Source organism: Somniosus microcephalus, chromosome 15 (genome assembly GCF_052327205.1).
Source record: "Somniosus microcephalus isolate GS21.2 chromosome 15, FLI_Smic_1.0, whole genome shotgun sequence".
NCBI lineage: Eukaryota > Metazoa > Chordata > Chondrichthyes > Squaliformes > Somniosidae > Somniosus > Somniosus microcephalus.
Genome location: NC_141001.1, coordinates 35188858 through 35211936, shown reverse-complemented (window position 1 = coordinate 35211936; position 23079 = coordinate 35188858). Strand labels below are relative to the sequence as shown.

At 44.3% G+C, this 23079-nt stretch overlaps 1 protein-coding gene across 1 annotated transcript in view; it reads left to right on the top strand.

The window, feature by feature from the left end:
• pnpla2 (patatin-like phospholipase domain containing 2) overlaps positions 1-23079 on the top strand; it is a 90528-nt gene that overhangs the window by 34976 nt on the left and 32473 nt on the right. The window contains exons 4-5 of the mRNA XM_086007641.1: positions 17436-17645; positions 19982-20042. Coding sequence (XP_085863767.1) covers positions 17436-17645; positions 19982-20042 — 271 coding nt within the window. The remainder of the gene's footprint in view (positions 1-17435; positions 17646-19981; positions 20043-23079) is intronic.

The window sequence follows — 23079 nt, the reverse complement described above, 5'->3', positions numbered from 1 at the left end:
AGGAGAGATTGAGTAGACTAGGCCTATATTCCTTAGAGTTTAGAAGAATGAGAGGTGATCTCATTGAAACATACTGATGGGCCTTCAATAACCACAAAACTAGAAGTTATAGACTTAAACAAGTTGGCTTTTAATCACTAAGATCAGAGCTAACATCTCAACACGCCGACTGGTTCACAGGAATGAGTCATACAGATCCTGGGATCTTTATGTAAGAGAAGTCAGGGGCGGAGCCAAGAGCCAAGACCTGGAACCTCCCAGGTTAGTCGGGAAAGAGGAAGTGAAACTATACACAGTGGGGGAGGGTAATATACATGAGTGCAAAACGAATACAGGATCAAGACAAACAGACTTCATTACATTCACCCCTTCTATAGATTTAGTCTATCGTGGTGATGTTTCTTAAAAGTTGGTATAAGTGAGTCTGTCAGGAGGTTTTGCAGTTCTCAGTGATCGACGCAAAGCCGGTTGGGGTGCCTCTAGGGGAGTGGATTCTGGTTCCTCCGCTGTCCGGGCCTCCGCAGTGTCTTCCAGGTTATCTGCAGTGTCCTCCAGGTTAAAGTTGGGTATTGATACCTCTGGGCGTCCTGTCTCTTTGTAGTGTAGGTCTTCATCGGGTAGTCTCCCATCGTTCTCTCCGCTCCCCGAGGGAGCGAGGTCTTTTATGGAAACAGTTTCCTCTTGCCCGTCAGAGTATTCAATATAGGCGTACTGAGGGTTTGCATGGAGGAGCTGTACCTTTTCCACAAGGGGGTCCGTTTTATGGCCTCTCACGTGCTTCCGCAATAGTACTGTCCCCGGAGACGTCAGCCACGCGGGTAGAGATATGCCCGAGGTGGATTTCCGGGGGAAAACGAACATCTTTTCGTGAGGGGTAGCGTTAGTGGCAGTACATAACAGAGACCTTATGGAGTGGAGCATGTCTGGGAGGACTTCCTGCCAGCGGGAGGTCGGAAGGCCTTTTGACTTTAAGGCTAACGTGACAGCCTTCCAAACAGTAGCATTCTCCCTTTCCACTTGCCCATTACCCCGGGGGTTGTAGCTAGTGGTTCTGCTAGTGGCTATCCCCTTCGCGAGCAAGAACTGGCGCAGCTCGTCACTCATGAATGACGTCCCCCTATCGCTGTGTATGTAGTTCGGCATGCCAAACATGCAGAATAGATTACAGAGACACTTGATGACCGTGGCACTGGTCATGTCTGGGCAGGGAATGGCGAAGGGGAAGCGGGAATATTCATCAATGATATTGAGGAAGTATACGTTACGGTCGGCAGAGGGAAGGGGTCCCTTGAAGTCCAGACTTAGGCGCTCGAATGGCCGTGTGGCTTTGATAAGGTGTGCACGGTCAGGCCTGTAGAAACGAGGCTTGCATTCCGCACAGATGCGGCAGGCTCTGGTCATTGCCCTGACCTCCTCGATGGAGTGGGGCAGACTGTGGGACTTTATAAAATGGTATAGTCGGGTGACCCCTGGGTGACAGAGGTCGTTGTGGAGACCCTGTAATTTGTCCGTATGCATGCTGGCACACATTCCCCGCGATAGGGCGTCTGGGGGTTCATTAAGGGCTCCCGGCCTGTACATAATATCATAGTCGAACGTGGATAGTTCAGTCCTCCACCTGAGTATTTTGTCATTCTTGATTTTCCCCCTTTGTTATTAAACATGAAAGCCACCGACCGCTGGTCGGTGAGCAGGGTGAAACGTTTGCCGGCTAGGCAGTGTCTCCAGTGCCGCACTGCCTCCACTATAGCCTGTGCCTCCTTCTCGACAGAAGAGTGCCTGATTTCAGGTCCCTGAAGGGTTCGGGAGAAGAAGGCCACAGGTCTCCCAGCCTGATTGAGGGTCGCAGCTAAGGCAAAGTCTGACGCATCGCTTTCGACTTGAAAGGGAATGCATTCGTCCACTGGACACACTGCAGCCCTTTCAATGTCCTGTTTAATACTGGTGAAAGCCTCCCGAGCTTCAGCTGATAGTGGGAAGGACGTCGATTTAATGAGGGGTCGGGCCTTATCAGAGTAATTGGGCACCCATTGGGCATAATACGAAAAAATCCCAGCCACCTTTTTAAAGCTTTGGGATTGTGTGGCAGGGGCAGTTCCTTTAGGGGGCGTAATCGGTCAGGGTCCGGTCCAATTACCCCATCTTCCACCACACAACCGAGGATACAGAGACGGGTTGTGTTGAAGACACATTTGTCTTCGTTGTAGGTTAGATTCAGCTTTAGGGCAGTTTTTAAAAATCTCACAAGATTTAGATCGTGGTCTTGCTGGTTGTGCCCGCAGATAGTGACATTGTCCAGATAGGGGTAGGTAGCTTGTAGTTTATTCTCGTCAACCATGCGGTCCATCTCACGTTGGAAGACCGAGACCCCATTTGTTACTCCGAAGGGCACTCTGAGAAAATGGTAGAGGCGCCCGTTCGCCTCGAAGGCGGTGTATGGGCGGTCCTCCGTTCTAATGGGGAGCTGGTGATACGCGGATTTGAGGTCGATAGTCGAGAAGACTCGGTATTGCGCAATCTGGTTGACCATTTCTGATATGCGGGGTAAAGGGTAGGCGTCCAGCTGGGTATAAATATTAACAGTCTGGCTGTAGTCAATTACCATCCGTTTCTTTTCGCTATTTTTAACTATGACTACTTGGGTACGCCACGGGCTGGTACTGTATTCAATAATGCCTTCCCGCAGGAGTCTGTCCACTTCCGCCTTGATAAAGTGTCTGTCTTCCAGACTGTACCGTCTACTTTTGGTCGCTATGGGCCTACAGTTTGGAGCGAGATTAGTGAATAAAGAGGGCGGGCTGATTTTTAAGGTTGATAGGCCACAGACTGTGAGTGGCGGCTGGGACCCGCCATATGCTAGCGTGACACTTTCGTGGTGGCACTGGAAGTCCAGGCCCAAGATTACATTAACACAGAGTTCTGGCATCACGAGGAGTTTAAAATCCTTGTAGTCCGTGCCTTTTACAGTCAGTGTTACCACACAGTAGCCCAAAATGTCCGAAGTGTGGGGCTTAGCAGCCATAGCAATTCTGCTCCGTGTAGGGGTTACCGTTAATGAGTGCCGCCGTACCAGGCTAGGGTGGATAAAACTCTCGGTACTCCCACAGTCAATTAAACATTTCGTTAAATTCCCGTTTACCTGTATGTCCATCATGGATTTTGTCAACGGGTGTGGCCTGGATTGATCCACCGTGATCGAAGCCACTGTTGGGCCCTGGGCGGCCGTTGAGTCGGGAAAAGATGGCGGCCCGCACGGCACGCACGAGGCGGTGACGGAGTTGGAAATCGGATTCCCCCTGCAGACTTTGCTAAAATGCCCCTTTTTCTTACATTTGAAGCATGTAGCGTCCTTCGCTGGGCATCGTTGTCTGGGGTGCTTGGCCTGGCCGCAGAAGTAGCATTTCGGGCCTCGAGACATTGCCTCTGTAGTAGGACTCCTGGGTGAACTTCTGTGTGGGGACTCTGGCGGCGTAGAGCTGGTCTGAGACCTGGATGGGGAAGATGGCTGATTCCAAGATGGCGGCCCCCTTGGCGCGCACGAGGCGGTGAGGGCCGCATGGCCGGAAGAATAAGAGTCAGAGTTTTTCTGGGCCACGTCCAGCAATCGCGCAGTGGCCACTGCCTTTTTTAAGTCCAGGACCTCCTTCTCCAGCAGTCTCTGCCGGATATAATTCGATTTGAGGCCCGTGATGAAGGAATCGCGGACCAATTAGTCAGAGTACGCGTTGGCCGTCACGACCTTGCAGTTACAGTCCCGGACCAGGTCCTTTAGGCCCTGTAAGAAATCGTCCATTGATTCCTCTGGTCGCTGCCTGCGTGTAGCCAGCAGATGTCTGGCGTACACTTCGTTTACCGGCCTCTGGTATTGGGCCTTCAGGATAGTGATGGCCTCCGTGTAAGAGGTGGCGTCCTGGATGAACGAATAAATCCGATGACTTACGCGAGTAGTCAGTAGACTCAGTTTATCTACCTCGCTAGCGGATGAGGCCCCCGTGAAGAGTTCGAAGCATTTGAGCCAGTGTCCAAATTGATTTGATGCTTCAGCAGAATGTGGATCCAAGTCCAGACGCTCTGGTTTTAGGAGTCGATCCATCCTAGTATTCTTTAGTGATTAAAATTGATGGGCCTTCAATAACCACAAAACTAGAAGTTATAGACTTAAACAAGTTGGCTTTTAATCACTAAGATCAGAGCTAACATCTCAACACGCCGACTGGTTCACAGGAATGAGTCATACAGATCCTGGGATCTTTATGTAAGAGAAGTCAGGGGCGGAGCCAAGAGCCAAGACCTGGAACCTCCCAGGTTCGTCGAGAAAGAGGAAGTGAAACTATACACAGTGGGGGAGGGTAATATACATGAGTGCAAAACGAATACAGGATCAAGACAAACAGATTTCATTACACATACAAAATTCTTATAGGGCTTGACAGGGTAGATGCAGGGAGGATGTTTCCCCTGGCTGGGGAGTCTAGAACCAGGTGTCACAGTCTCAGAATAAGGGGTCGGCCGTTTAGGACTGAGATGAGGAGAAATTTCTTCATTCAGAGGGTGGTGAATCTTTGGAATTCTCTACCCCAGAGGGCTGTGGAGGCTCAGTCGTCGAGTATATTTAAGACAGTGATCGATAAATTTTTGAATATTAAGGGAATCAAGGAATATGGGGATAGTGCAGGAAAGTGGAGTTGAGATAGAAAATCAGCCATGATCTTATTGAATGGCGGAGCAGGCTCGAGGGGCCAAATGGCCTAGACCTGCTCCTATTTCTTATTTTCTTGTGTATGGCTCAGCTACTCAATGCCTTAATCTGGTGAGCCCTTGAGAAAGCTCTCTCAGATTTTTATGCTTACACACACTGGACATAAGGTCCTGGAGTTTCGATTGCGAAATTTTAAGCGCAAATTATGTTCAACACAAATGAGCTTCCGCGATCTTTTGCAGTAGTTTAAAAAACATTGCACTAGAAACTGGCCCGCCCACAAATGTGGCCATGTCCTCAGATCGAATTAATTGCCATTGCGAGTTTCCGCTAATTGCGCCCATGTGCCGGCCTTTGAATAGACTTAAAATTAAGCTGTTTTTATTTTAGGTGCAAGGACACTAATGGGCAGCTTTTAAAAGCTTTTGAATATATATTTTTTTAATTTACTAAGAAACTGTCTACTGTACACCAATATAATTACAAATGGTTCTGTATAGTTTCCAGTTATTTAAAATCAGATTACTCACAGTGGTGGCCTAGACACTCTGATTAAAATGCTTTTTTTTTGTGATAAACCCATCTTCAGCTGTATTAATCAAACTGCACCAAATTACTACTTAAATATATCAACGAATTATTTTAAAAGCAAAAATTTAATAAATGATGTTCTAAAACAGTGCCTGATTTTGTTGGTTCATGGCAGATTTTACGTTCGATATACAAATAAGTTTGAGCGGAAACTCGAGGGGGAAAAAGGACACTTCTCAAAACTAGCGCGGTTTTGGGTGTAATTTGCGCCTGGATCGCTGATTGCGCCTAAATCGGAACCTCTACCTCATGATCTCCCTTAACTAAAATCTATAATTTATATTGTATAAATCAGACCTCCCTCTTTTTCTCCTTTTCTAAAAACAGAAAAGGAATACCCTGGGTGAGAGTTTTTCCACGCTCTTGTTTGTGAATATTCAGAGGGGGGAAAAGTCCCCATCTTTCTCGTGCACGGTTTTTAAAGCTACCAGGCTGCTGGAATTTTCATGGTAGTTTTAATGACCTTTTTATTTATATATTTTTTTGCCAAGTATATGACCTCCTGCTATAAAATGAAGCCATTTTAGTTACCATTTGCATACAGACCAATATGTTCTCTTGGCTCCCTTCACCTCCAATGCCAAGTGTTTTGATCTTATGGATTTCTTTGTTGTTAAGGCTAAGACTATCTGTCTCTGTCCCTTTCCCCTCCCACACCTTTAATCACCTAAGCCCTAATTTTTCACCTTCCCTATCGATCTGTAGCTTCTTGTCCTCCTTTGCCCCCTTACTAAAGGTCACGTTTATTTCTAATACCAGATCTCTGATTGGCCACCTTGAAGGCAACTCCTGATTTGTGATTGGTCCCCTTGGAGGACAAGACATACTCAGCAGTTTCTCTGGAATGTGTAATTAGATCCTGCCTGCCTAAGTAATCAATTACTTTGCAAAGTGTAATTCAAACAATTCTGACTGCCTTGCTCCAGACAGAACAGAGCTCACATAGAATAGACAGGGCTCACCCTCACAGGTTAAGACATTCTCCCCCATCCCCAACAAGTTCCTGAATTACCCGCACCCACCCAAATTCCTGACCTGTTTTCCCCCCCCCCGCCCCCGCAAGTTCCTGACCACCTCCCCCAGCCCAAGTTCCTCTTCCCCCCCCAGCCCCCGGGTTCATGACCTTCTCTCCCCAACAAGTTCCTGAACTCACCCCCCTCCTCCATAGATGGGGCATTGTGTGTAGGTCACAGATTGTTAACAGGTTTATTAGGTATGAAGTGAATAGTGACAGTGTCATGACTTCCGGATTTCATCCAATCCAATGATGTCACTTACCACACATGCATCGAGCTTTCCGAGAAATCAACCAGGTCTAGGGGGAGGAGAGAGAGAATGTGGTGCGGGTGTAAAGGGGATGGGGTTGGAATAACGTGATCTGTCTTACAATCTGGATCACGTTCTCGCTCTCATTTCCCCCCGTCACCTTTAGATTTGGATCACGTTCTTCCCCCATCCCCACTGTGCTCTCAGTGTTCCTGACCTCCTCTCCCCCAAGTTGCTGACCTCTCTCTCTCTCTCTCTCTCTCAGTTCCTGACCTCATCTCTCTCCCCCAGAGTCCCAGACCTCATCTCTCTCTCCCCCAGAGTTCCTGACCTCCTCTCTCTGCCTCCGAGTTCCTGACCTCCTCTCTCTGCCTCCGAGTTCCTGACCTCCTCTCTCCCTCGAGTTCCTGAACTCCTCTCTCCTCCCCAGAGTTGCCGACCTCCTCTCTCTCTCCCCCCGAGTTCCTGACCTCTTCTCTCTCTCAACCCAGAGTTCCTGACCTCCTCTCTCTCACACCCCAGAGTTCCTGGCAGACCAATTAAATACATACTTTGGTTCTGTCTTCACAAAGGAGGACACAAATAACCTCCCAGAGATGTTGAGGAACATAGGGTCTAATGAGAGGGAGGAACTGAATGAAATCAGTATTTGTAGGGAAATGGTGTTAGGGAAATTGATGGGATTGAAGGCCGATAAACCCCCAGGGCCTGATAATCTACATCCTAGGGTACTTAAGGAAGTGGCCCTAGAAATAGTAGATGCATTGCTGGTCATCTTCCAAAATTCTATAGACTCTGGAACAGTACCCATGGATTGGAGGGTAGCTAATGTTACCCCACTATTCAAAAAAGGTGGTAGAGAGAAAACAGGGAATTACAGACCGGTCGGTAAGCCTGGCATCGGTAGTGGGGAAAATGCTAGAGTCCATTATAAAAGATGTAATAGCAGAGCACTTGGAAAACAGTGACAGGATCAGACAAAGTCAACATGGATTTCCAAAAGGTAAATCGTGCTTGACTAATCTACTGGAATTTTTTGAGGATGTAACTGGTAGAATAGATAAGGGAGAACCAGTGGATGTGGTGTATTTGGACTTTCAGAAGGCTTTCGATAAGGTCCCACATAAGAGATTAGCGTGTAAAGTTAAGGCACATGGGATTGGGGGTAAGGTACTGACTTGGATAGAGAACTGGTTGGCAGACGGGAAGCAAAGAGTTGGAATAAACGGGTCTTTTTCCGAGTGGCAGGCAGTGACTAGTGGGGTACTGCAGGGATCGGTCCTAGGACCCCAGCTATTCACAATATATATTAATGATCTAGACGAGGGAACTAGATGTAATGTCTCCAAGTTTGCAGACGACACAAAGCTGGGTGGGCATGTGTGCTGTGAGGAGGATGCCGAGAAACTCCAGTATGATTTGGACAGGTTGGGTGATTGGGCAGATGCATGGCAGATGCAGTATAATGTGGATAAATGCGAGGTTATCCACTTTGGTGGCAAAAACAGGAAGGCAGATTATTATCTGAACGGCAATAGATTGGGAGAAGGGGATGTGCAATGAGACCTGGGTGTCCTTGTGCACCAGTCGCTGAAGGTAAGCATGCAGGTGCAGCAGGCGGTTAAGAAGGCAGATGGTATGTTGGCCTTCGTAGCGAGAGGGTTCGAGTACAGGAACAAGGATGTCTTGCTGCAGTTGTACAGGGCCTTGGCGAGACCATACCTTGAGTATTGTGTGCAGTTTTGGTCGCCTTATCTGAGGAAGGATGTTCTTGCCATGGAAGGAGTTCAGCGAAGATTCACCAGACTGATACCTGGGATGGCAGAAATGACGTATGAGGAGAGATTGGGTCGATTGGAGTTTAGAAGAATGAGAGGGGATCTCATTGAAACTTATAAAATTCTAACAGGACTAGACAGACTAGATGCAGGAAGGGTGTTCCCAATGACGGGGGAGTCCAGAACCAGGGGTCACAGTCTAAAGATAATGGGTAAGCCATTTAGGACAGAGATGAGGAGGAATTTCTTCACCCAGAGAGTGGTGAACCTGTGGAATTCTCTACCACAGAAGGCAGTTGAGGCCAATTCATTAAATATATTCAAGAAGGAGTTAGATATATTTCTTAATGCTAAAGGGATCAAGGGATATGGGGAGAAGGCAGGGACAGGGTACTGAGTTTGAATGATCAGCCATGATCTCACTGAATGGTGGAGCAGGCTTGAGGGGCTGAATGGCTTACTCCTGCTCCTATCTTCTATGTTTCCTGACCTACTCTCTCTCCCCCCAGTTCCTGACCTCTCTCTCTCTCTCCCCCCGAATTCCTGACCTCCTCTCTCCCCTGAATTCCTGACCTCCTCTCTCTCCCGAGTTCCTGAACTCCTCTCTCACCCAGAGTTCATGACCTCCTCTCTCTCTCTCTCTCTCCCCCGAGTTCCTGAACTCCTCTCCCCCCCCCCCCGAGTTCCTGACCACCTCTCTCCCCCCCAGTTCCTGACCCTCTTTCTCTCTCCCCCAGTTCCTGACCCCCCCTGTCTCTCCCCCAGAGCCCCTGCCCTCCTCTCTCCCTCCCTCTCCCCTTTTGATCCTCTGTCTTCTTCCCTCGGCCAGCATGGATCCAGAGACTTTCTCCCACCGAGCTGAGGAAGGCGTGGCCCACTGCACACGCGCAGCTCCGGGATACCGTGCGCATGTGCAGAAGGCTGCAAAATGTTGGTGCCGATAATCACTCCGCTCACTAAACTCATCTTTTCCACGAGACCTATCTCCTGCGCCCTCGATCCTCTCCTCTCCGCACTAAATTAATGACCACTCCATACCTATCCTAGCGCTCATGCTTGTGAATTTTGTTAATGGCTCTCTTTGCTCAAGTGCTGTCTTCCCCCCACCATCTTAAAAACTCTTGTTAACACCCCCCCCTTTTAAAAAAACAAAAACACCCTCAACCCCTCCATCCGACTGCCCATTTCTATCCTGCCCTTGTCTTCAGAATCTTCCTCAAAGTCACTAAATATATCATCTGGTAAAGGCACCATACAAATTGTTGCGTTGAGTTAATGCTATATATTTAAAAACGTAAACTAGGGAATGTTCAATGAATTTGCAAGAAAGTGTCCTCCTTCACATGATCCTTGGCATTCTAATGCACCTCTAGTGCTGCCAATTAATTGGGTTTTTGTGTGTGACTTTATGGACGCAGGCTTTCATGAATGATTGGACAGTTGAAACTGATGAGATGTAACTTGTTAACTCCTGACTTGAACTGCAGTGACATCTTCATTTCACGTTACAAAGCAAGTGCTTAATCACAATGTTATACAACAGTGCACTGGTTCTGAGAAAGTTATTTCTCAATAAATCCCCTGATTACTATCTGCTGACCCCATTCCTACTTTGATTAAATTTGACAGTGTTTGTCAATGCTTCCTCTCCCCCGCCACTGTGTGTGTAAACTCTGCAAGGCAACTGAAGTTGCAAATTCCTACAGTAAAATGAAAACACATTTGTATGTGTAGAACACAGTTTGCTTTTGAAAATTTGTTTAAAGCTCTTAACATTGAAGGGGTTCAGCATGACTAATTGTGTAAACCATTCCAGCTTCACTCTCTCCACTGGAGGTTATTTGATCCTCAAGTGCACAGCAGCCGTGTGCATTCCATGACGATGTTTGCTTTTACTGAGGACAGATTGGCTTATGGCAAACACTACAGCCTTGGTAAAGTACAGAGTGCCCTTCTGACCTAATGTCTATCTCTCCAGTTTGTCTCCCATGGCTCCCATCGCTAATCTCTCCGACGGATAATGTGACAGGCCCAGGATTAAATGTGGGTGGGGAGCCGAGCAGCCTTTAATTTACTTTGCGATTAAAACCTCTCGTGCTAGAGTAGAGCTCCACAGGCACAACTGTCTCTCCAGCAACTTGCCAAAGTGCCATTCTTCATGAGGGCGCATGGACCACAACAACTTGCATTTATATCGAGCTTTTAACATAGAAAAATGTTTCAAGGTGCTTCACAGAGACGGAAGAAAAAAGACCTCTGAGCTCGAATCAGTAGTGGGCAAAATAATAGAAAGCATCCTGAAATAGAGAATAGGGAAGTATCAGGAGATGCACGGTATGATAAGTCAAGAATGTGGCCGTATAAACATTAGATCTTGCTTGACAAATCTTTGAGGACATCACTGAGTCAATTGCAGGATAAACTTTAGAAAACATTTCGACATGGAGGATTACAAGTTAAAACGACACAGCATGGGGGAAGTTTTTGAAGTTGTTAAGGGACAGTATCAACATGGAAAGAGGTGACTAGTGGGAACCACTGGGATCCATTCTGGAGTCATTGTAGTTTTCAGTATAGATGAATGATTTGTAGGAAGGGACAGTGACCAGGCTCCCCAAGTTTGTCAGTGATACCAAATTTGGAGCTGTTATTAATAATTGGGAACAAGTGGACCAGTTGCAGAGGGATATGGACAGGTTGGAGATTGGGCCTAAAAGTAAGCAAAGTTGCCCAATGTAGTAAAATTAGCTACCCAGCCAGATGTACAATATAGATGGGAGGAAATAGAGGATGTAACTCCTTGAATTTTGAGTAAATTTCTGTTCAAATTTCTGAGTGGCAGCTCAGTTCTGTAATATTGCCTCTGATTTAGAAGGTTCAAGCCCCACATCAGGACTTGAGCAAATAATCAGGCTGACACTTCCGTGTGGTACTGAGGGAGTGCTACACTGTTGGAAAAGCCATCTTTTGGATGAGACATTAAACTGAGGCCCCATCTGCCTGCCAAGTTGGACGTATTCAAAGAAGAGCAAGAGACTTCTCCCAGTGTCCTGACTAACATTTGTCCCTCAACCAAAGCAGATTATCTGGTCATTTATCTCATTGCTGTTGTGGGACCTTGCTGTGTGCAAATTTGTTGATGGATTTGCCTACATCACAATGGTAACTAATTAATTGGCTGTAAAGCACTTTGGGAAGTCCTGATGGTATGAAAGACGCTATATAAATGTACGTTCTTTCTTTAAGTACAGTCATTTTTTATGCTTACAATGGTATCTGAAATTTATACAGCTAGCTTTATATTTTTTTCATTCCAGCTCCTACTATCTTAATTTTTCCTCTTATTCCCCATCTTTATTGTACATCTGACTGGGCGGGTAATCCAGGCATCTGCTTCCAGCAATCTTTGAATTGCCGATCAGGAAGCATGGAAGTGAATCAGCTTCCAGTGTTATTTTATTTCCCCTCTTGTCTCTTCTTTGGGCACTTCCCCGAAATGGATTAGGCGATATCAACAAATTGCCTTGTGAAAAATCTAAGGGTAAAACTAGCACCTTGTTGATCTGTGGGAGAATGTTGGTGCGCCAATTACTTTGTGAATCCTGTGCATTTAAAAAAAAAATTAAATCTTTCGAACTGGTTTTGCTGAATACGATTTAATTCCAAATACAAACAAAAGCAAATGGCTGGTTGCCATGCAGCTGGTTACTGCTTCAGCTGTCAGATGAAGGCTTGTATCCAGTGACAAACTAAATGATTGCAGCGAACTAAAGCATTCAAAATTCAACATGACGTGAAATTTCAGCCCGACTGTGCATATTTTGCTGTCAAAGCTAATGCTAGTTCTAATAAACTGGCCACTAATAATCGATGCTTCAGGACAAATGTCCCTTATTGTAGAAATGATTTACTGCACATGCAAGATGTAAGTAAGGGAAAAAGGCTGCTCTACTTCAGCTGCATAGGTGTAAATTTGACGTTATCCTTGTGTCTCTGCTCAGTGGGTTAATGCCTCTCCTAATTATCCTGCTATTAAAGTAACTAAAACCATAAGGAAAATTACTTGTAGGAGCTGACACACATTATTGAAGCCTCTGTCAAGATATTACTGTCTTAAGATAAAAAGAAAGACCTGCATTTATATGGCGCCTTTCATGACCTCAGGATGTCCCAAAGCCCTTTACAGCCAATGACGTACTTTTGAAGCGTAGTTACTGTTGTAACGTAGAAAACACGGCAGCCAACTTGCGCACAGCAAGGTCCCACAAACAGCAACAAGATAATGACCAGATAATCTGCTTTTTAGTGATGTTGTTTGATAGCTAAGTATTAGCCTGGACACCAGGGAGAACTTCTCTGCTCTTCTTCGAAATAGTGCCATTGGATCGTTTACGTCTGCCTGAGAGGGCACCTGGTTTAACATTTCGTCCAAAAGACGGCACCTCTGACAGTGCAGCACTCCCTCAGTGAGTGTCAGCCTGGATTATGTGCTCAAGTCTCTGGAGTGGGGCATGAACCCACAACATTCTGACTCGGAGGTGAGGGTGCCACCCACTGAGCCATGGCTGACGGGCCACGATGCCCAGATTTTATACTTGCTGCGTGCTGAGTTATCTGATCGTGGGCGTTGTAGTGCTCCAATTAGCCTTAACACTCCTGGATTTAAAGAGGACGATCAGCTAGGGTTTCTGTTTCTCCAACAGGAAGTGGGCATTTTAGAACAGGATCGGGCTCAATGGCGATGCCTGCTTGCTCCTCTTTCCCCCTGTGCCCTCCCACATGGTGGAATAACCTGCCAAAACCTACTGCCAAGGCTCACATGGAGAATGGCCACTTGGCTGAGACACTGGGAGGAGCCCATTACTCTTGAAACGGTACCCCAAAGTATCCAGTGCCGTTAGGGGAGAAGAAAATCACAGAAATGGCAGAAAAAGGGGGATTTGCTCTAAAATACATTTACAGATATTGTTGAAAAGTTGCAGAGGGTTAAAGATTTTTTTTGAAATCACATGGAATGGCATTAAATTAGATATATTTTGCTGTTTATTAAAAATAGTTTATTTACAGGAAGCAGGAATACCGAATCTGATTCAAAAACCAAATTGTGAACTAGTTTAGAAAAATGCTGTTGAATTCAACCTGTAATGCAGTATTTATGCCCTGTTTTAACCAGCAGTGATCATAGACCACAACTACGAGCTGTTTGCCCTGTTTATTTTGGGGATTATTGACCAATAGTAACCTCCATTGAGTCTCCACTACACTTCTCCTCATGGTCAATCAATAGAGGCTCTTACAATGACCTTGTTTCGTTTGGGTTGCAGGAGAACAGTGTCCATGAGCCAGCTCCCTATCTCAACCACGCTAAATCTATATTCTTATTCCTGGAATAATAGAGCCAGGTGTAGCAGCACAAATGTGGGGAGCCAGTGCACGAGCACCATTCTCCTATCGTATGAACTGTAAGAGTGTCTAAAGAGTGACATTGGCAAAGCTCTGGTGGAAGCTCATTTGCCTGCATTTACAGGCAGGTATAGTGTGGACTGACTATGGAATTAAAAAACAAACTCTTGAATACATATTGCTTTGTGTAAGAATAGATGTACTAGGTTGAATAGCCATATATTTCTTTAATATAAAATATATATCCACATATTAGTAATTCTGCAACAGCTATGCAAGGCCAGGCCTGGAGACACTACCTCATTAACCATCCATGAGAAGATATAGTAAATCAGTCAAGTGACTGTAGGGAGGTGATGGAGGATGAATAGGCTTGTTATGAACTGGGAAGCGATAAAGTGAAGGTCATAACTGATATCCATAGTTTCTCATGAGTGCGTAAACATCTTACTGCACAGATTCATTGAAGTGAGAATGTGTTGACCTAATGACATTACTTTAGGACATAATTACTTATATAAAAGATAGACACTGGGGATCCTTCAGGAATTTTCTAGTCTTGCGGAGGTTAGCGTAAGCAGTTAATGACTACATGCTTTCGATCTCCTGAAGGAGTCCCTGGTATGTGAGTTATGATATAATTGATACCAATATCTTATACACTGCAAAATACAATGTAAAAGGTTGTGTTTTATTATCTCATTGACTTGATTTAATAAAGAGTTAATACCAGTGTTTCAATGTTTCCTGGTCCTTGAACTTGTATTAGGGCAATAAAGATATAAGACAATATCCTATATAAACCCAACACGTTGCACACAATTGCTTGTCCATTATTGGCTCTTCCTCTGCCCCCCCGCCCCTCCCCCAGCAGTACCTTCATGTTTCTTGGTCTGCTGCCTGCCTTCCATTCTCTCTGGCCTACGGTCCTTTAATTCCAACACACTACATTTCTAGTTCTTCTGCACCAGAATTTCCTTCTCCTCTCTGTTTTACTTTGGGGTAGATTTTCATCTTGCCATCCAGGCGTAAAATGAATGTTGCGAATTGGCCGCCCCCTATGGAAAGTGCCCGGTTTGAACTCAGGTGGACGTAAAAGATCCCATGGCACTATTTCGAAGAAGAGCGGGGGAGTTACCCCCGGTGTCCGGGCCAATACTTATCTTTCAATCAACATCACTAAAACAGATTATCTGGTCATTATCACATTGCTGTTTGTGGGAGCTTGCTGTGCTCAAATTGGCTCAAGCGTTTCCTACATTACAACAGTGACTACACTCCAAAAAGTACTTCATTGGCTTTATAGCACTTTGGGACGTCAGGTGGTCATGAAAAGCGCTATATAAATGCAAGTTTTTTTTAACAGCTTTGTGGTCACGTTTCCTGTACCAGATTTTAAAAAAAAATACTGAATTCAAATTCTCAAACTGCCATGGTGGATATGAACTCTCTGGATTTTTAGTCCAGGCCTCTCGACTACTAGTCCAGTAAAATAGCCACTACGCTACTGTTTTTAAAAATCCTCCTCTTCCGCAACCAAGTCAGGATTTCACAGAGCACTTTGTTTTTCTGTTCACTGAACTCGGGGTTTAGGAAGTCCTGGCAGTAATCGCTGTCATGTGGAAAGAGGACTTGGGTAACTCGGTGATGAAGCATGATATAGTGAAATGACTGAGGGACTGGTGGTAGTTACCATCCAGTTAAGGGCCATTTTATTTGTTACATGGCTGCTGCTTGTGCTTCTTCCATTGACAGTGTGTGTAAGGCAGCCACATGGACTGTTCCTCACGTTTACCAGATATTACTCTTCAAATTTAGCCAATACTCAGGACAGTGTTTTCCAGCAGATCGATTTTGACAGCACGGGTCGGGGCCTCCCAATTTGGGCCATCCTCTTTATAAAATTTGGTGTGACCCCAACCAAGTGTGAGGGATTCCTGAATGATGAAGGAAGTAAGATGACTTGTGCCGTAGTGTGTGTATGTTCAATTTAACTTTGTTACTATGGACACCTGCTGATCAAAATTCTGTTCCATTGAACCTATTTGTTCCTTTATCGGAGCAATTTAGCTAGCTGAAGTATGTCATATGCAAAATACCCTTGCTATAACCTGACCTTTTATAGGGAACTAGCTCGACATCTAGTTCGCCTTCTACCATCCCATGATACAATGATAATGGAGTTAACTGGAAATTTCAGTCCTCTGTAGACTTCCAGGTATTACTTGAAAATTAGGGAGGAGTGTACGGGTTCGTTGCTTGGATTGGCACAGAACTACGGTTCGACAATAATGGAACAGAAGTACTTTAAATCATTAACCAGAGACCTTGCTGTTATAACTTTGAAATACAGGACATAACTGTGACCCCCGAGTCATACTTTGGAATATAGCATTAGTTCACGGAATAGTACATTCCAGAAAAAGGTCAATACCAAGTAAAGAGCTGGCAACTCTGCTGTTTTTTTTGGGGGGGGGTGTAGGGTTTTCATCATTTACCTCAAGTGTCTCCAAATTTGATCTGCACACCAGAATCAAAAATACGGAATTAACATTTTAGGAGCTTGGGGGTTAAAGACATGTCACCACAGTAAAGTATCTCCACTTTATCATGTTGTACACAAAAGAGTTCATGATGACATTGTGTCATCAATTGACTTGGCTGCTGCACATTTGTCTCGCAATTTCAGTGAATAGTGGAGCTTCAGAAGATGGCGCTGCAGAAGATTGGAGGGTTATTGTTACATGCAGACATTATTGTTACATAGACATTTCCCTGTAGCTCCCATGCGAGATGTCTGCAGTCTTTTTCAGTGCAGTGCACTTTTACTTCCTGAGCTCATCCAAAAAAACAACCTCCAATATCAACAGTGCCACTTAACAAAGTTGCAGTAGTTGTTGCCATTCTGAAGTGTCTCTTTTTCGTTTTCTCCCCTCTTACCCTGAAGGAGGTAACATGTTGGCGTACAGTTCCACGGACCCAGCAGCATCTTACCCAAGAGGCCATTCTTCATGGCGTGAGCCAAGGCAGCAAACTATTCAACCATGGGGATAGCCGAGCCTGTTGCTGTCCACACCTGAAATCTATACTCATGCACTTCCCAGTGATGAGGAGTGGGAACACTGAGTAGATTTATTTTCCCCTCCCTTCCTAGCCAGGGCGCACATTTCTGTATTTAACCAAAATGAATCATGGAACTAATCGGCATAATGAGGTGTACACATATATCTTTGTTTATATCACAGATCAGGTAAAGCTTACACACAGGTAAGTATAAGAACAAAAGAAATAGGAGCAGGAGTAGGCTACACGCCCCCTCGAGCCTACTCCACTATTCAGTTAGATCATGCCTGATCTTCTACCTCAACTCCACTTTCCCGCCCTATCCCCATGTGTATAAAGCTTGTTCAACAAAGTTAATATCCTGAAACCAATGCTCAACAACAGATAGTGGCCAGAAAAGGCAAATTCAGAAAAACTGGCGTAATCTCCAATTCCTTTCAGTTATAGGTGGACACCATCTATCTCCCAATCTTTATTTGGGTTGGGCTGAGGTTGGTTCGAAGGGAGAGGTATGGCTGCATTGATTGTTAGTAGTGAGGCCCTTATTGTGTTCAATGCCATATAAGGTTACCTTTAAGTCATTCATCATGGTATTTACTGTGTTAACTGTTTTACTACAATTTTATTCTTTTCAGCGATATGTCGACGGAGGAATTACGGATAACTTGCCTCAGTATGAACTCAAAAATACAATAACAGTATCTCCCTTCGCTGGCGAAAGTGACATCTGTCCTCGTGATTGCTCCAGCAATATGCACGAGCTAAGAATAACTAATACCAGCATTCAGTTCAATCTGCAGAACTTGTACCGCCTTTCCAAGGCCTTATTTCCTCCTGGACCAGAGGTAAGAACAAATAAATAGTGAAGATCCATACAGTTTTTTTCATTGTACGGGGTGCTTAGAACCAATATGAGGCCTTCTTTACAAACAGTGCTGCAGATTCATGGTGTTCTACCAAAGAGAGCAAATCCATCCAAGAATGCTTTGCTTAGCTCATCCTCTCCAGATGAGGACTTGGGTATTCGGAGTTTGCAAGGCATGAACAGAAGTAGCCGTATGGGTGTCCACGATAATTTTTTCTGTTCCAATAGTACTGCAAAGACTAGCAAAGTTACTATTCTTAACTATAGAAGGACTACTGCAAACAAGCAACTTTCAGCTCCAAGGAGTCTGTGATGTCCTGGTATATGGAAGGTCAGATTGATCACAACCAGTCTCCCAACTGAATTGATACAGAGCATAACAGGGATACAAATCCTATTCCTGCAGGGCCTCCTAATGCATTCAGTTAATTCCAAATTAATATGTCAAAGTATTGGGTGGGGATGGGTGACAAAGAAAGATTATTGGTTCCTTTATGATTTGTTTCCACTGTAACTGGAGCCGGTTCTAATTAGCCTATTTTTGTGTAGTGTGCTTTAGTTGAGCATTTTCTTCATACAAATATTCAAAGGAAAAAAAATGTTCCAGTAATTAGAACAGAATGTCCATGAAATACATAAAGTATTAACTAAAAATAACATTGTGCACTATTCTCGATTTGTTGAATTGAAGTGCTGGAGAGGCAAAGAAATGGGGGGATGTTGAGATTTACTGTTCCAAAGTGCATTGAGTATTTCTTTCCCTTTTCAGTACTTGTATCAGGGTAACTGTGGTGAGATGTCTTAGAGATAAACCTGCAACTAACCAGTACTTTTGCCTAAAGGCTATTATAGGGACTAACATGAATGTGATCGTGTTCTGGCTTTAAAGTTTGAACAAAGACTCTCTTTCCTACCTACTATTTCCAAGTGACAAGTTCTATGAATTGTGTGAATCAAATTTGAAACCATCTGCAGGGAAGAAATCCCCAAATCCAAGAAGTCGCTATCTCTGGCATGTTTCAGGCCAGTAAATGCTTAATGTTCTCCTGTTTCCTCTTCCTGCTACCGTTCCCACAATGCATTAATTATCCACTGACCAATTGCAGTGAACGTACTGTCATTCCTTGTCCTGAATTCAGCTCCATTAACTGTTTTTGGGCAAGTTTAAGCAGAAAAATACTTGTTTGCAATTTGTAATCCTGATCAAAGCTTTCACATTGTGTCAGATTTCCTAGAGCTGAACCAGGAAATGGGAAAGTAGTGAGTGCCTCAACTCCTGCCCTGACATAAGTAAACTGGGTGTATTGAGCTCTAATCTGGAGCAGGCACAATTGGTAATAAACTATTTGAGCCCTTTGATCACTGATATGTTGATATTTTGCAACCCTGCATCAGCTGGTGTCCTGGGAATAATTTGAAGAGAGTACATCAGGAGCGCAGCTGGCTCAGATAAGCTATGCCTGACCATCTCAAACCTGCAAGGGTTGGATTGGCAGGTGAAGCTCTTTAACTTGTAAGCAATTTAATTTAGTATAGTGATCATTGAGTTGCCAATTGAAGGCCGTCTTCACTCTGGAAGCAATCCTTATCCCACATATTTCTCCTGACTCATCACTTACCAATATGACAAAGAGAAACAGGCATTGCAGGGTGCCCAAAAAACAATTTTTTTTACAAAATCCACTGCAGAATCTGTGCTATTCTTCTCTGAGTGGGTAAATCCCTGCAAGAAAGCTCACTCAACCAGATGAAATGTCTCCAGATGAGCTTAAGACTTCTGGAAAACTTAAGGTATAAACGTAAAGGAGCAACAATAGCAGGGTGTATGATTGGAACAAACTTTCCATTCCAGCAGAGGCGAAGCTGTGTTACTTTGGCATGGTTCACTAGCACAGTTCCTACTTTGTTGATCATTGAAGCATTACTACAGTCAGGCAGGTTTCAGTTCCATAAGTGGCTTTTGATGCCATGGTACAGATAGATTGCCAACGTGACCAGGAGGCAGACCTCTCTTTAGCAAACATGAAGAGGCTGAGATGCCCTGACCAAATGGAGTTGGTTTTTGAACAAAAGGTAACACAGGGATAGAAAAGTGCATGAAGAACTTGGATTAAGGTGGACACACACACTTTGTGAAATGTACTTTGCCTGAATTCTTTACATTTCCATGTTTTAAAAATATTTTTGACTGAATAAACATTCCACAGTGGGCATATTTACCAATGAAAAGTGTGTGAAAATGTATGCAAAGTTAGTAATTGGCATGCCCAATTCTAATACAGATTCATTCGCTCTATGTTTTAATCTGGTTGGCAGGTGATGCGGGATATGTGCAAACAGGGATATAGTGATGCAGTTGACTTCCTCAAGAGGAGTGGTGAGTGTGGACCTATGGTTTTTCTGCTATACTTTCTAAATGTGCAGATGCATTTGCTGTCTCTATTTAAATCTGTGAGAACGACGTTCTGTAAAATTGGTTTTAATTACTAGAGGCAGTCACAAACATTGTATACAGGAAACTTTCGATTTACCGGCACCTAAATAACCGGAAATCTCGGTTAACCGGCAAAATTCAGGAGTAGGTTTTACTTCATATTGTATTTGCCTTCCTTCATCTGTTGCTGTGCAAGGGTGTGGCTGCAGCTGTTGCTAAGCTACAGAGACGCTTGGAACTTGTGGCCGTTGTTCTACACTTGTTGCTAAGCAACAGGGTTTGTTGCTTTATACGGAGCTGTCAGCTCTCCGTATCTTTTACTATAGCTTTCGGTTATCCGGAATTTTTGATGAACCGGCACCACGTCGGTCCCGTCCGTGCCGGATAAAAAAAAGTTTCCTGTATCATGTAGCTTAAAGAACAGTTGCAATGCTTTAGTGAGTCTGAACAAACTCAACAGTGCATCTACCCAATCGCTTTTAAAGAGACGATAAGAATTTTGGGAAGAAAGGTTAAGATCTACTCAGTGCTCGAGTTCCATCTGTTCCTCAATTAGATCAGTTTTGGAGCACCCACTGGTCCATTGAAGACCAGGTAAATATTGATGCCAAATTTCTTTTCCTGCTCTTGCCTGGAAATTCTCAGTGCAGATGTTACACCACCCCATCCCTTTGCCAAGATTCCTCTTATTTTATTTTATCCCATCTCTTTCTTGGTAGCCATTCCAGAGTTGGATTCAGACCATCTCCATGGGCTTCTGCAAGGACAAGTGCGCAGAAGTTTGCCGATTAACCATGTTGTCCTCTTTCGATGTGTATAAATTTACATGGAGTCAAATGCTGCAGTCTTCTGTGTGCTTGCTTTATATGGTTTAGTGTGATCAACCAAGCTAGCAGAATAATTCCTCCCTTTGTGAAACTCCAGATCAAAATTTATACCCTAATAAGAAGTAGAGTGGTCTGTGGATGTGCTAGATTTTGCATTCCTTGTCGCTCAATCATTCAATCTCCACATACAAATAAATAGGCCATCCTCCTAATTCAGTGGGGAGACTGCAAGATGTGGTAGCCACAGGGTCATGTTATCGCTTTGGTCACAGCGCACTTGCTGCTATTGATGGAAGGATCGGTCACCGTTCACTACAGGGCCTGTCTGCCATTCACATATGATGATTTTGAACTCTTCTGATGTCACACAACTTCCTATCGGTAAAATTTAAAATAAAAACTGCACCTAAAAGTCATTCTATAGGCAACATACTGGCACAGAATTGGTCTGAATTTCCCCCAAACCATGCATCAAACTTTGCTGGTTTTAAGCCCAAGGAGCTGGTAATAGCTTCTAAAACTGTTTCAATTGTGCAAGGCTTTGAGGTAAACCTGTTGGTGGCAGCCATGTTTGTTTTGTGGTTGCCACATTGCTGTCACTGCCATTTAGAATTACAGCAAAGATAAATCAAAAGGTGTGCTGCAGTTGCTGACTTTTAAAAGCATATAAAAAAAGAGTTTCATTTAACTGTTGGTTTATAGAATAGCATCTACACATCGGGAAACAAATATCACACAAAGCTTCCATTTTCTGCCATAACTGTGGAATGACTTGACGGAATCCCAGTCTCGAGTAACATTCACGCTTGGCTACTTGCTAGGGAGTGTCACTGGTCTTCAGATTCTACATAGAGGGAGAAAAATCTCCTTGGAAGTGGTGGGGGTGTAGTTTCACTTTCTAACCTGCCTCCTGATGGATCAACCAAGTTGTGGCATTAATGATACCGGGGATGAGGACTGTAGCCCAAACAACTCCATACCTTCCGACTGAGGATCACAGTGTGGACTTTTGGAAAGTGGAAGAAGGATGAAGGGTTGTGCTTACTGATAAATTGGAATAATCAAACCCTTCAGCCTACTTTGTTCAGTTTACTTTGTCGCTATACTTTCCCTGATCTTTAATTCAGAAGCTTGCTTCTCGGTGCTTTTTTTTGCCATCTTGTGGTGACGCTAAGCAACAACATGCCAAAGCATATATTTTGATGTCAGTTTACCTCCCATCCTGTCACCGTCAGAAAATATTTTTGCTGTGATACAGTTCAATTTTAAATTTTGGAAAAATATCAGTGTATTTGGGGAAACTGGCATTTACTTGGACTGAAAAACAAAACTATTCTAAAGAGCTGAAGTGAATGCAGCACACAAAATATCTATAGACACGCAGTTAACCAGAAAGCAGAATTATTTGATTCCTGTGGCATCACATCTTGTCCTCCAGCAGATGGCACTGCATTGTGACCCGGAACAGGCTGTATTTGTTCCCCTTCACTTATCCAATGGTACTGAAGCTAATTGTAGCGAACCTACTGCATCCTCACTGAGTTCAGTTTTTTATATTCATTTGTGGGATGTGGGCGTCGCTGGCAAGGCCAGCATTTATTGCCCATCCCTAATTGCCCTTGAGAAGGTGGTGGTGAGCCGCCTTCTTGAACCGCTGCAGTCCGTGTGGTGAAGGTGCTCCCACAGTGCTGTTAGGGAGGGAGTTCCAGGACTTTGGAAATGATGGTGTTCCCATGTGCCTGCTGCCCTTGTCCTTCTAGGTGGAAGAGGTCGCGGGTCTGGGAGGTGCTGCCGAAGAAGCCTTGGCGAGTTGACTCGGCACATTCTGGGAATTGATACTTGAGATCATCTGGTCTATGTTGCTTAATACTACACTGAGCAGTGTTTTTAACTACTGGGCTAATGGGGAGCTCCATATATTTAAATGGGTTTATGATCCATGTTGGGCTTTTTATTTAAAAAAAATCATAAATCTTACTCCTAATATATCCCAAAGCTGTTGACTCTTTGAATTCTATCAAAATGGGATCTAATTTTCTAAACTTGCTAGCTGTTTATTTTTATTCCTTCGTAATGAAATTCTGCCCCCCCCCCCCACCACTTATTGATGAAATTATAATTGCCAGAACAGCCCAGTTTATTTATTTTTTCCC